The sequence below is a fragment of the Narcine bancroftii genome, chromosome 8 (genome assembly GCF_036971445.1).
Source record: "Narcine bancroftii isolate sNarBan1 chromosome 8, sNarBan1.hap1, whole genome shotgun sequence".
NCBI lineage: Eukaryota > Metazoa > Chordata > Chondrichthyes > Torpediniformes > Narcinidae > Narcine > Narcine bancroftii.
Genome location: NC_091476.1, coordinates 104,142,111 through 104,156,573, shown reverse-complemented (window position 1 = coordinate 104,156,573; position 14,463 = coordinate 104,142,111). Strand labels below are relative to the sequence as shown.

At 39.2% G+C, this 14,463-nt stretch overlaps 1 protein-coding gene across 2 annotated transcripts in view; it reads left to right on the top strand.

The window, feature by feature from the left end:
• The first annotated feature begins 450 nt into the window (after positions 1–450).
• Positions 451–14,463, top strand: part of hyou1 (hypoxia up-regulated 1) — a 52,299-nt gene continuing 38,286 nt past the window's right edge. The window contains exons 1-7 of one of the 2 annotated variants that reach the window (XM_069894671.1): positions 451–603; positions 5,367–5,454; positions 11,918–12,011; positions 12,093–12,171; positions 13,008–13,162; positions 13,464–13,537; positions 13,989–14,170. In XM_069894671.1, the coding sequence (XP_069750772.1) occupies positions 598–603; positions 5,367–5,454; positions 11,918–12,011; positions 12,093–12,171; positions 13,008–13,162; positions 13,464–13,537; positions 13,989–14,170 (678 nt within the window). In that variant the 5' untranslated portion in view covers positions 451–597. Of the gene's footprint in view, positions 604–5,365; positions 5,455–7,757; positions 7,840–11,917; positions 12,012–12,092; positions 12,172–13,007; positions 13,163–13,463; positions 13,538–13,988; positions 14,171–14,463 lie in introns of those variants that run through there. The other variant, XM_069894672.1, reaches the window with a different exon arrangement.

The following is a 14,463-nucleotide window of genomic DNA, read 5'->3' as shown; positions in this document are numbered from 1 at the left end:
TTCAAAGTTCAGCCTTATTGTCAGTGTTCATGGATATCACAGCCCTGAGATTCTTTTTTCCCTGCGGGCCAAGTTGAATTTCTACTTTCGCAATCCCCACTGTGATAGATTGTAAAGCACTCTGAGCCAGAGCTGCCTGCTACAGTGTGGGCAAACAGGATACTTTTGATTAAAGTTCGCATAAACTGTTCGTTGAATGAACCAGTTTGTGCTGGGAGAATGCTCATGTCTTTAATAGCTGATCACTGGCCCCCAACTTGTCAATAAATGGAAATAAAAGCCATGGAGGAGGGTGACCTCTGACTTCTGGAGGCCCCGTCCTTTGAACGTGGACCAGTCAGTCGGTCCGAGGACGGGTCATTTTAATTGTGCACTAGTCCCGCCCCCTAGAACGTGGCCCAATCAATGCTCGTCATGATATTGATGCGGCCCAATAGGAGTTCGCCGCGTTCCAGCGGGGTGGCGCCATGCGTGCAGGTCACGCCGTCGCATCACGACGAGAAGCCGGTGCAAGGGAGCCGGAGCAGCGCAGCGGGAGGCCTGTGGTCTGATCGGCGCCGCCAAGGACAGGGGAAGCAGCGCAGCCTGGGGACCTGAATGCCGGTGAGTATTCGGCGGGGACGAGCAGCATTGGTGGTGGCGGCGGCGGAGAGAGGCCGGAACTCCTCGGGCTCGGCTCGGTTTCCTGCTTCCAGCTGCTCCGCCGCAGAGGGAGCCACGTTCCCGCGCTTCAGATCCAAGGCTGCTTCTGGATCGGAGGGAGAAGCTGGGCCACTCCAGTGGGGTGGGCGGCATGCATCCACCACGTCATGATATCGTGGTCAGGAAAAACCAAGGAGATGGGGGCGGGGAGGGGGGGGAAGGAGTGGTTTGGGAGTGGGGATATGGGGCAGGAGGGAGGGGATGGTGGGAAGGGGATGGGAGTGGATGAGATGGGGTTGGATGAGATGGGGTTGGCAGTGATGGGGTGGGAAGAGGGGTTGGGATTGGGGTGGTGGGATGAGAGAAGAGTAAATTGATGTGGTGGGAGGGAGTGGGACAGTGAAGTGCTTAAAAAAGTTATTCCCATTTCTTTGTGCAGCAAAGAGTTTAGCCATTATGGGGAGTTTTGCTGCTGATGGTGTTTGGGAAGGTAAAAGTTCCATTATTGTCACATAATATTACATTTCAGAATGTAACATACAAGAAATTCTTTAACTTTTGCCTACCATAAGGAAGACAGAGTTGCCACTTTGTCCAATGCCTGGTGTTCCTAGGTGGTCTCCCCTCCAAGGACTGACTAGTCCTGTGCCTGCTTAGCTTCTGAGATTAGACAATCTCAGGTGTAGACTATTAGATGCTATGCCATGTTATTAGGTAATATTTTGGTCCAGAAACTAGTGAGTGTTGTTTGTGGAAACACTGCATAGGTTCTTTCTCCCTGCAATGTTCCCAGTTTCTTGAAGGTGAATGATTACAATCCAAGTAAGACTGGAGAGAAATATCCTGTTCCATCAAATAGCAGACACTGGATTATTCAAGTATTTCAAAACTATTTAATTGACACCCTCCCTATCCATTGCAGAGAACTGAATGGACGATGGATACATTACTATTTCCTGCATTCTCTTTTGGATGTTTGCATTCATGTAAAAGTGAAGAAGCTGAAATTTGATCTGGCTTTTGGTTGTGGCTTAACAAATATTATTATGTTGATTTAATATAACTCTGCTTTTGTATTTTTAATGAAGACCTGGATGCTATTTAGAATTGAAAATATAACAAATAATTTGGTCTCATCTTCAAAGGTTTATGTGTATGTTATAAACAGATCTCCTCAGCAAAAGTGCCATTTAGTATTTCCTTGCAAAATATTGCTTTCTGTTTACCTGCATTAAGATTCCACCTGCAACATGTCTGTGTTTAATCCACCAATTTATCTACCTCTCCTTGTATTATTATGATCTTGGTGTTTTTTTTACTCTAGAGGCCTTTTCAAACTGCCGTGTAAAATGGGGTTAACTGTGCAATTTGCCCGGTTAGCGCCCCAGTTACGCGGCAGTTAGAAAGTGTCTGACCTGGTCAACCCTCTCGAAATCCATCTGGATCCCAGACCTACCTCAGATGTAGTCAGGGAACCTAGTTAAATTTACCTAGGTCACGCCCACAGGGGATTTGAAAATGAAAATGGCCGACCCACTTATTCCAGTGACATCAGCGTGTGTGTGCATCACTGGGCACCCAGCATCCCAACATGTGGTAGTACTTCCGGTGAGTACATGATGCATCATTATGGGGGTGGGATCCCCCTTAAATTGTCGGGTTGATAATTTAATAGGTAAATCCCCTGAAATTCAAAATATACTTCCAGCACCTTTGCCTCAGTAATTGTACCTGTGTCCCAGGAGGGCTACCCAGGTACTGCAGTTTCAAAGAGGCTAGCTAATCTGTGTATTTCTGATATCATACTATAGGAAGGATGTAATTGCACTGGAGAGTGTGCAGATATTGCCTGGATTGCAAGATTTTAATTGTGATGAGAGTTAGTTATATATGCAAGTACAGATGCAATGAAATTCTTGCTTATTGCAACCAAACAGATATGTAAGATGCATCAACTGAAATAGTACAAATTATTTTATCACAATATAACGAGGCAAAAATTATATACAGTACAACTATTCACAGTTGCAGTTAGTGCAAGGAAAAAAAAATGTTTCAGCAGTTTAGACAGATCTTTTAGTGGACCCACTAGTTTAGGATGGGGGTGGAACAGGGAGGTTCAAGAGCCCTGAGAGGGCTGGTGGATTAAAATTTGTTCATTAACCTTCCTAGAGGTAATGGATTTCCGGCTTCTGTACCTTCTATCTGAAGGGAACAGCAAGAAGAGATTGCGACCAGGGTAATGTCAGGTGGTGTGGTGTCCTTTATGATGTGGAGAGTGATTGAATCGACTGGCTTTTCATTGAGTGCAGGAGGGGGTGGGGTGGGGTGACTTGATAAACGATGTGATAATAAGAGGTGCAGATAGTGGTCAAAATCATTTTTCCATGGTAGGGGTAACAAAAACAAGAGAGTGTAGATCTAAGAAGAAGGAGTGGAAATGTATCTGAGGGATTTTTTGTCTGGAGTGGTTGATATTTGGACTGTGCTTTCAGAAGAGCTGGTGGAATTAGATAAAATGGTTATGTTAAAGAGGCACTTAGATGGATATGTAAGGATAGTATCCTAATGTGGGTACATAGGATTAGATCAGATGGGTTAAAAAAGCAAGGTGTATAATGTTATTTTCCTGCTTGAGGGAGGATTGGAAAATTGATTTGAACTTCTGCTCAGGATGCATATCATTATATCTGGGTGACATCCACTTAAAGTATAGCTTGCCTTTTTGCCACTTCCTGTATTTACCAACTTGGTGAGGTGGACTGGAGCAATTGCTAGGAGACTGGGAAGGAAAAGGAATGAGTCAGCAAGACATCTGTCCCAGGAAGGATCTGAATGTATGCACAGAGATTAAAAGTGGATAGTACAAGTGCTAACAGCAAGTCAAATAATAGAGAAGGTTGGGCTTGAAGAAATCTATAAATACACACATTCTGCAGATCAAAATTGAAAACAGTAGGTTCTCCAGCTTCTGTAGATGGTTGACTTATTTCCATCATTGTCTTTGGGCAGTTCTGTAGGGTCAAGGATTGATGTGCTTCCACTTCTGACCCAAAGAGTAATGATATAAATAGAGGCAGTACCTCTAAATGGAGACCATTCAGTCCCTTGAACATCTCAACCAATCATTAGGATCATTGGTGATCTGAAATTCTTCCAGTCCACTTTTCTGCCCTTTTCCTTTAAACCTTGATTCCCTTACTAATTAAAAATCTGTATCAGTCTTAAATATAGTATAACCAAAAACTCTGCCACCACCAGTTTCTGGCAAGAAGATCCAAAGAGAAGAAATATTTCCTCATCTCAGTTTTAGTTGGCTTCCCATTTTATTTAAGGCTGCTTGGTCTGGCTTGCTTTATGAAATAATTGCACTTGGTCTGACAGAGCAAGATCTTCAAGCATTGGCAAGGGAGTCCAAAGCAATTGGAGCTTTGCTGCATAGGTTTGTAACATTGCAAACATGACCAACATTTTTTTTCCTTTCTCCTCCACTCCCTACTTCACTCTCTCTGTCCCTGTCTCTGTCTTCATTTTGGTCCCTTGCCTATTAATTTTCTGTTTACTCCTAACAACTGTATAGATGGCTGCTGTCTTCCAGAATGAAGATTCTTCCACAGGTGCATTCTACAATTGCTAACCACCTTCTGCCAACCCGAATCCCTGCAGTCATAATGTACAAGTCTGGCAGTGTAGTCCAGAAACCCCTCAATTCTCTCCCAGAAAATCTCAGAAATATCTTCAATCACTTTCCTGATAAAAGTGATGGTTTTTCTCATTGCTCTACCGAAGGATTGGTGAATCCTGGTGTGCAGTTCATTAGTTTATTTTTACTTTGTTTGCACAGTAAGGCATTTTAGCAAGAATTTCCTATTGTGTCTAAATTACTGCAAGTAGTGTTTATCCATAAGCTGATCTCCAAGTACAAGCTAGATGGACCATTAAAAAAATGCATAAAATAAACTTCTGCATATTTCCTTTCTATATGAGACCCATGGTAATGGGCAATAATGACATTCTCAGGCAGCAATAAACAAGTTGGCTTTAATCAGTCTAAGCCCAGTTGATGTTGAAGTAGGGTCATTAAAAAACACAGAATTGGCATAAATTGCCAATTTTTGTTATTAACTGTCAGAACATTAGTAGCCATTAAATGGGGGGGGGGGGTGGAAAATTATATCCAATGTTAAAGGGGCAATTTTAAATCTCAAAGGTAATCCCAACTGTTTATTGCTTTAATGGACGCTAGATGGCAGGCAACCGAATCATTCTAAGACTGCGCAGCTTGGTAAAATGTAACTCAATATTTTCAATTCAACTTGTGGTGAGCTGGTTTTGTAGAGCTGGAGAAGCTTGGCAAGCTGATTGAGGTGTCTGGTTATTAGATGGTTTAGGGTAATTGTAAAGGCAAAGCAAAATGTTCTATCTCAGGAAAATGTATCTGCTTCATTAACTGGGTAATTATGTGGTTCCAAAACCAGTGTGGTCTTTGACCAGTAAGTGTCTGATGAAATGCTTGGAATGTGTCATAATACTTTATTGTTGGTATCTCAGTCCAAAGTGCTTTGATTCTCATGTTTATCAAATGCTCTGTGGCACCTGAACAAACTGATTATATAAACAAGACTTCCATGTTTTATGCAGTGGTTATGATGTATATGAAAAGTGAAAGATATTCATGTTAGAAAACTTGTGTGTAAGTTTGATATTTGACTTCCCTTCTATAGGTCAACCTTTTCGCAATGTACAGGAAGATGAGGCTGCTGATCTGGATTTTATTGTGCTTTACACTTGCTCACCTGGCCTTGCACACAGGTATGTCTAACATGGACTTAATTCATGCATCTTATGTTTTTTTGTTTCTTTAAATTTTTTTGTGCATTTTTTGAATATTTTATTTAAGAATTAAAAAAAAACACTTCCATGTATTTTCTTCTTTGGCTTGGCTTCGCGGACGAAGATTTATGGAGGGGGTAAAATGTCCACGTCAGCTGCAGGCTCGTTGGTGCCTGACAAGTCTGATGCGGGACAGGCAGACACGGTTGCAGGGGAAAATTGGTTGGTTGGGGTTGGGTGTTGGGTTTTTCCTCCTTTGCCTTTTGTCAGTGAGGTGGGCTCTGCGGTCTTCTTCAAAGGAGGTTGCTGCCCGCCAAACTGTGAGGCGCCAAGATGCACGGTTTGAGGCGTTATCAGCCCACTGGCGGTGGTCAATGTGGCAGGCACCAAGAGATTTCTTTAGGCAGTCCTTGTACCTTTTCTTTGGTGCACCTCTGTCACGGTGGCCAGTGGAGAGCTCGCCATATAACACGATCTTGGGAAGGCGATGGTCCTCCATTCTGGAGACGTGACCCACCCAGCGCAGCTGGATCTTCAGCAGCGTGGACTCGATGCTGTCGACCTCGAGACTTCCATGTATACATATTCCATAAAGCTACAAGTGAAAAAAAATTACACATGTGGTATATAAAGATATATATAGCGCCTTCACCCTTCTGCTCCACCCACCCACTCTCCCTCCCACAAAATATTATCAAAGAAAGGAAAAAAGAAAGAGTTGGAGAATGTTTAAAAAAAAAATCTCAATGCTAATAGATTGGAAATAAGTGGGGGGGGGGGGCAGGGAGAGTTACCAGCAGGATGGGCTTTCAGAGTCCTTCAAATTTTCAAACTAACATGTATGTATGGGTTCCATATTTTCAAAACAAATTGATACTTGCTACCTAAATTGTTATCTTCTCAAGTACAAAATTCAGCATGCCATCCCTAAATCTATCTGAATTCCAAGTAATGGCTATGCACTTAATAGAAACAGCTAAAGCTAGTCATATAAATTCAACTTGATACATTGTTTTTTTTTTCAAGCCTTTCAAATTTATTTCACAGCTATTTCACCATCTTTCTCCACCCTCAGTGTAAAGTCACAGCAGGATATTTGTATTTAAAAATACTTTGAACAGCACATAAAACTCCATACAATCAAAACAACTGAGGTTACTTCTTAAAATGGAGAAAATTCAGAGGAAAAAAAAAGCAGTTGTTTAAAAAGTGAAAAGTTCCACCGACTTGGTCTCAAGGAATTAACTCCACATCCATCTCCCTGGAATGACTAACCATCTTGTCCAGGAACCCATGAGTCATGAACCCAGGACAGAATCATAGGAAAATTAAAGAAAATAATGCCTATTTAATCAAATTAAAACATTCAAAGTCACTGAGGAGGAGGAGAAATAAGCTGACCAATCTGGTTGTTGACTTTGTATTGTGCAGGAGATATGGGATGGACCAATGGGGGCGGATAAAGGGAAGTTATTCCACCTATTCAAATCTTCTTTAATTTTATTAAGTAAAAGTAAATAATTCAATTTATGTAAATTATTAAAATCTTTATCAACCTTAATCCCCAAATATTTAATTCCATCCTCAGATCACTTAAATCGAGAAAATCCTTTACATTGAGTGTAATCACTTTTAACGAAGAGCATAATTTCATTTTTGTCCCAATTAATCTTATAACCCAGTATTTCACCATATTCTTTCAGTCTTGTATATAATTAATGCAAAGAATTTTTAGGATCTATCATATAGACCAAAACATCATCAGCAAATAAATTAATCTTATGTTCCTCTTGATTGCCTTAATCTTAGAATCTTGTCTTATTAACTCTGCTAAAGTTTCTATTGCTAAAACAAGCAAAGGTGGAGATAAAGAACATCCTTGTCTACTTGATTTAGACAATGGAAAAGCAGAAGAAATATGCCCATTGATTACAACTTTAGCAGAGGGATTTTTATATAAAGTTTTAATCCAATTAATAAATGTAGCTCCATAACCAAAATACCTTAAATAAATAATTCCATTCTAATCTATCAAAGGTCTTCTCAGCATCTAAAGCTTCCGCCACTGATAAGTCGCCCTTCTTATGAGATAAATAATAATCAATTTAGCAACTTTATCGGCAGATTGGTGTTTTTTATAAAACTAGTTTGATCCATGTGAATTAAATTCAGTAGTTATCTAGGTACTCTTTGCCAAAATTTTAGCAATAATTTTATAATCAGTATTTAATAAAGATATTGGCCTGTAAGATTCAGTTTTTAAACAAATCTCTCTTTCTTAGATATCGGTTATTATTGCATTTGAAAAAGATTCCGGAAGACAATGGGTTTCTGCTGATTGTTTCAACACCTCCATAAATGGAGGTACTAATAAATCTTTACATTTCTTATAAAACTCCGATGGAAAACCATTCTTCCCTGGTGATTGGCCACTTTGCAAAGAACTAAGAACCTCACTAATTTCATGGAGCAAAATCTTTTTGATCTTGACAATTTAAGGGAGATAAACTAATTTGAGGCAACAAATTATCAATTTTAACCTCATCACTATTAAACTGGGATCTATATAAATTAAAACAAAAATCCTTAAATGAATATTAAGATTTCTAAGTAATCTTAAAATTCTTTTTAATAGCATTCATTGTTCTAGAGATTTGTTCTGCCTTCAGTTGCCAAGCTAAAATTTTGTGCTCTTTCTCCCAATTCATAATACTTTTGATTAGTTCTCTCAATTCAGTTTTCAATTCTTTATGTCTGGATCATATTATAATAAAATTTCTTCTTTATTAAACTTTTCATTTTTTTTGTCAAAAGCATTTCTCTGCAAGTGTTTTTTCCAAACTCTATCTCTTTTTCCAAACAATTCTTTAGTATAATCCTTCTTAATTTTTGTTGAATAACTTATTATCTGACCTCTTGTATAAGCTTTCAAAGCATCCCATAAAATAAATTTATTATCCATTAAGATTAATTTCTAAATATTCTTGAATTTGTTTTCTTATAAAATCACAAAAATCCACCCTTTCAACAATAAATCATCAATAAAATGATTTTTCCTTTTCAGAAACTAAACATGGCATCAAAAGTGGTGAATAATCAGATAAAATCCTAGCTTTAAACTCTGCATGCATAACTCTTCCTTGTTACTGTGCTGACATTAAAAAATATTCTTGAATAAGAATCATGCCTATTTAAAAAAAAAAAAAAATTAATTCGGATTTAACCTTCACCAAATATCTATCAAATTCCAATCTTTCATCAAAGACCTTTTCGCAGTTTTAGTCTTGGTAACTGACTTCTGTGACTTACCCAAAATTGGATCAAGACAGCAATTAAAATCTCTAATTAAAACCTCTTCATGAGCCTCAGCAAGATGCATAAAAGAATCATGAATAAATCATCATCAACACTGGGAAAATATACAATCATAAATGTCAACAACTCTGAATAGGTTTGACAATGTACCAAAACAAACCTCCCAGCAGGATCTCTGACCACAGATTGAATCTTAGCAGGTAAATTCTTATTAATCAAAATAGCAACCCTTTGTGCATCTAATGAAGTGTTTGACTGAATATCATCACTTGTATAACTGTCATAAAATGGGTTATATTGACCTCATTTGATCATAGCCTGCATTTATTTAAATAAAATTAGCTTTGACATCTTAGCTCCACTATGCATTTGCTTTATTGCTGTAATTGAAAATTCTTTGGAGTCATAGAGTAGCAGTGAGCTTGTATGAAATCTGCTTAAACATGAACTAATGAGAGGGAGTAGTTGTAAACTTGCATGTTTATTGCTTTGCTTATAGTGTTTCTGGTAGAGGCCACTGTTGATTCAATATACATATTGGTACTGCAAAGTGAAGTTTATTATTACCTGCTACACAGGAGATTATCAATAAAATGCTACTTGACAGTGGATGTTCAGGTGTGGGAGCTGTTGTGAGAAGTGATGCTCCAGAGCCTCAGTGGGAGGAGCTAGAATGGAAGGAAATTGGGTCTCCTTGCTCAAAAAGTATTTAGTTGAGTTATCCTAAAGCAGCCATTGTGGCTCAGTATGGAAATACAGTGGACCCCTGATATAACGCAAACCTGAATATAATGTGATCAGCCAGTGGACCCCCTTTTCCTCTTTCTGGAATTGAAATTGTTATCAGATCAAAATGGAACGCAACGTTAGAAGCTCAAAATCTCTTTCAGTGAAAGATGAGCTTCACGCACTTGACGCGAGACCTCGGCATACCTGAATCAACAGTTCATGGCTGGAAATCTCAGGAAAATTGAAGATACACGCATCACTTTGGAAAGTTGAGGAAGTGGCAGGACTAAAGGCCAAACGATGTCATCCTCGATGACTCCCTGTGTGAGTGGTCCATTCAAGCACATTCAGAAGACCTTCTGATTTCCAGGCCTATTCTCAAAGCTCAAGCCGAGAAGTTTGATCAACTGATCAATATATAAACCTCACATTTCAAAGCTAGCAATGGATGGGATTTCTCAAGTGTTAGTGTCTTGAGAAATCACTCAGCCGCCAGTGAATACCCAGGAGAACTTAAAATCTCTCCAAGAAGAAGATGGCAACATCAAAGAACAAGTATACAGCTGTGATGAAACAGCAAAGATGATGCCCATCGACGTGAGGGGTTTAAGCAATGCAAAGATCGCATGACGTTGTTTTGTGTTAACAAGACTAGAAGACACAAGTTAAAACAGCTCAAGATCGGCAAATTTAGCTCGCCCCACCGTTTCCATCTTATCAACACGAAGTTGTTACCATTCGAGTACATGCATAACAGCAATGCTTGGATGACCATTGTCATCTTTGAGGATTGGTTTTACATAATCTTTGTCCGTTATCCGTGCTCATTTATGTAAGCTAAAGCTAGAACCTAATGCTCTTCTGCTTGACAACTGTCCTGCCCAGCTGCCAACTTATTAAGCTGCGATGGAAAGATTGAGTTTCTTACCTCCCAAAGATCCAGCCCCTAGATCAGGGATCATCAAGCAGAATTACAGATGTGAATTAATTTGTAGAATTATAGACAAATCAACAACGCTGGAAGACTATTTGAAAAGCATGAAAGTTAAAGAAGCTTGCCAGTTAGGTGGGAAGGGCTGGGCAGCAGTCAGCTTCTCGTGTGTGGAAAAATGCTGGGAGAAGGGTCTGGGTCCAGCCTTTTCATCACGAAAATCCACCAAGGAAGATGATTACAGCTTCACGGATGAAGAGGTGGGTGAGGCACAGAGGCTTTCAAATTAGTATAGAGGATTTTCACCAGTGGTTCTCTTCCGATGATGAATGCCCGACATATGAGCATCTGACGGAATCCAAGATTGTCCATTACATTTCTATAGCACCAGTTCCCAAACCATAGGAGGATGACAATGAAGAGTCTCCATCCCCACCCCCGAAAGTGTCTGAAGCTTTGAGTACCTCAAAGGTAGCCTAAGCAGGCTGGAGTCCCAGGATGTGGACCACATAAAAATATCCAGCTCAGAAGCATATTGGATTTCGGTTGCCACCAGCGACATGCTGTGTTCAAGCAACGAACGCTCAATTGCTTTTTTAAGAAATAAAATGATAATTGTAAGAAATAGATGATTGCAAATACAGGTATTGTACATGCTTTTTTTTTTGGAAAACGCTGCTTTCATGACCCCAATTTAGTGCGACCCTGCTTTTTTTTGCAGTTTTGATTTTTTTTTACCCGAATCATTGCATTATAATGGAATTCCACTGTATTTAGTTTTAAACTGTGTTGCTTTTGAAGCCACTGTTCATTTGCTTTCAGTTGCTTTCTTGTTACTTTTCAGATTTCCCCAGTTTATTTTAATGTAGAACCATTGTCTCTCTAGTCATACTGGAACCTAGACAGCTAGTGGACTGTCATCCCCAATAGAGTTTAGAGATAATGAACAGAAACATTTGTTTTTAATCTCGAGTTCCCCTAACCCTTGAGCTATGCAATGTTTTCAAAAGTATTCCTGATTGTCAATGACTGACCTGGAAAAGAGTATATATATATATATATATATATATATATGCATTAAAATTTAAACATATAGCATGGTAACAGGCCATTTTGGCCCACGAACCCGTACTTCCTAATTAACCTGCAAGGGTGGGAGGAAACCAGAGCACTCAGGAAGCCCAAGCAAAAATGGGGAGAGCGTGCAAACTGCTTACAGATAGTGCCGCTTTCAAACACGGGCACTTGTGATGTAACAGCATGGTGCTAACCACCATGTTAACTGTGACACCCTTGCAGGATTAACAAGTTCTAAGCTGCTCCTTGGTTATTCACTCACCCGCCCCCCCCCCCCCCTCAATGAAGATCAATGTTAAAAAGGATGTTTATTGTAAATTCTAAATATGGATTCTTCTCTGCCTCTTCAATTGCAATTGAGTCTTTAACTTGTTTTGTACTCTTTTTCAGATTCGGTAGCAGTGATGTCAGTTGATTTGGGAAGTGAATGGATGAAAATTGCCATTGTGAAGCCAGGTGTTCCCATGGAAATCGTACTAAACAAGTATGTGCACCTGACCTAAGCTAACATCTAAGGGCATCTAATTTGAGCCATAATTGTGCTGAGCATTTTATGTTGTTGCAGGGAGTCAAGAAGGAAAACTCCGGTTGCTGTTTCTTTAAAAGAAAATGAACGACTCTTTGGGGACAGTGCAGTGGCGGTGGTGAGGTTTTGGTATATTAGATATTAGATAATTGAACAATGCAGAAATTGATCTGTATGTATTTACAGACCTAATTGTGTGTGGGCTTCAGGTCATTTTATTTCCTCATCTTGCCCTGCAGCCTGTTACACCTGTAGAATGTAATGGCTGCAAAGTATGTCTTGCATGTAGCTCACTTCTACCTTGTATTGTTTTGGGCCTTCTTTCATTGTGAGTTGCAATGATGAGGAATTGTAATGCTAAATGAGTTAAAAAGAAAGGACCAATCCAGGTTCTTCCTACAATGCATCAAAGCCAATGTTGTAAAGAGAATCCCTTATTTTGTAATCCAAGCTGTTATCTTCTAGGATAAAATTACAAGGATCCTGTGGGTTAGGCAATATATGTGGAAAGAGAAACCAAGTTAACAATTTGGTCCAGCAAATCTTTGAACAGAGGAAGGTTGATGTTTCTAGTATTCTTTTGTTCCAGAGCACCCAGTTTTACTTGAATTGGCATTATCTGTATCAGCTTTGTAAAAGAATTACAGCCATAATTTAACATTTGGATAAATGAGACAGGCACTTGGGTCCAAAGTAGTAGTATGCATCTTCTTTATACGCTTTAAGTTGGTTTTCACCTGCATGATTTTCCTAAGGTTGCCACAGTTACAAGGAGAACTTTATAGAATTTTCTTTTCCGCATCAAGTATAAAGTTTTTCCATGATGTATGCAGATTGTATTTAAATTTGAGGTCAAACCACTGTATGATTCACAGCCTATGGTGGTGTTTCTGTAGGCTGTTGCGGTACAACTATGTTGAATTATCTAAACTGAGTTTTGGTTGCACTCCACAGTCAGCAAAGAACCCAAAGGTTGTATTCCGCTACCTCCAGGATCTTCTGGGGAAGCGTTTGGAAAACCCACAAGTGGAGCTGTACAAGAAGCGTTTTCCTGAACATCAATTGGTGGCAACTGAGCAGCGAGGAACTGTTCTCTACAAAGTGTCTGAGTAAGTATTTGCTCTGTTCAAATCGGTGATTTCCTTGCTGTTGCTTTATCACAAAGAAATAATGTGACGTTTATCTGTCTCGATCTGAATCTTTTACATTTATTTTGCTCACTTTTGGGGCTGGTATACTCAGCAGCAGCTTGTCCCTTGCGCTGCTTTTGTTGCTGAAGAGCAATGACCCTCATCAATCGATTTTCAGTAATTCTCGTATATAATTACATTTGGACAGAATATGAGTTCTTATTTATTTGAACTATTCCCACTAAATATTTAACTGAAATATTTTTATTTCTCTTTTCAGTGAATTATATTCTCCTGAGGAGATGTTGGGGATGGTTCTGAATTACTCAAGAATTTTGGCTCAGGATTTTGCAGGTTAGTCCATTTTTGAGCAAGTATTGGATTATAAAGGATCATGTTGATTCTCATGAAAGTTCATCAATCTGAAATGTTAACTCCGTTTCTATTACCATAATTGTTATCTGAACTGTTGAATATTATCACCACTTTCTGTTATCTTGAGATTTCCATAATTTACAGCATTTTGCTCATGGATTATTATTCTACTATTTATAGCAACATTCCCCTGAATGGACATAGACAAATTCTTGCAGATTCTAACCCCATTGAAGAAGCATTCAGGAACAATCCTGCCAGAATAAGTTTTAACAAATTAAATCATAAACCAGATTGAAAAACTTCTATATGAGATCTGCTGAGAAGGATTCTAACAGTGTATGTTCACTATTTGAACTAAAGTTTGTGAGGTGCCTATAATAATTTTTATAGCTGATATCCTTTGGTGTACTCCTTCCTTTTCCTGCAGAGCAGCCCATTAAGGACCTGGTAATCACAGTGCCAGTGTATTTTAACCAAGCAGAAAGGAGGGCAGTCTTGCAAGCTGCTCAGATGGTAGGCCTCAAAGTTCTTCAACTCATCAATGATAACACAGCAGTGGCCCTGAACTATGGTGTGTTCCGAAGGAAGGATATTAATGCCACAGCTCAGGTATGGCAAGATTCTAGTACTTACATAGGGTCTCTGTAGATCCTAATGTAAATGCTATTTTGTAGTTCTAACAAACTCTTGTGTAAGCAGAGAACATGGAAATCGTGTAAAACTGATTTTGTTCAAATTAGTTGATAGAGCCAGTCTGGATAGTTGCAGATAATTTTCCTGTGATGCAGGAAACCTTTTTGGTACTGTATTTTTAAACTAAAAACATGCTAAACATTCAAATGAAGTTACAAGACAAAAGGCAAGCTGGCTTTAGAAAAGAAGACACATGACAAATGTGATTT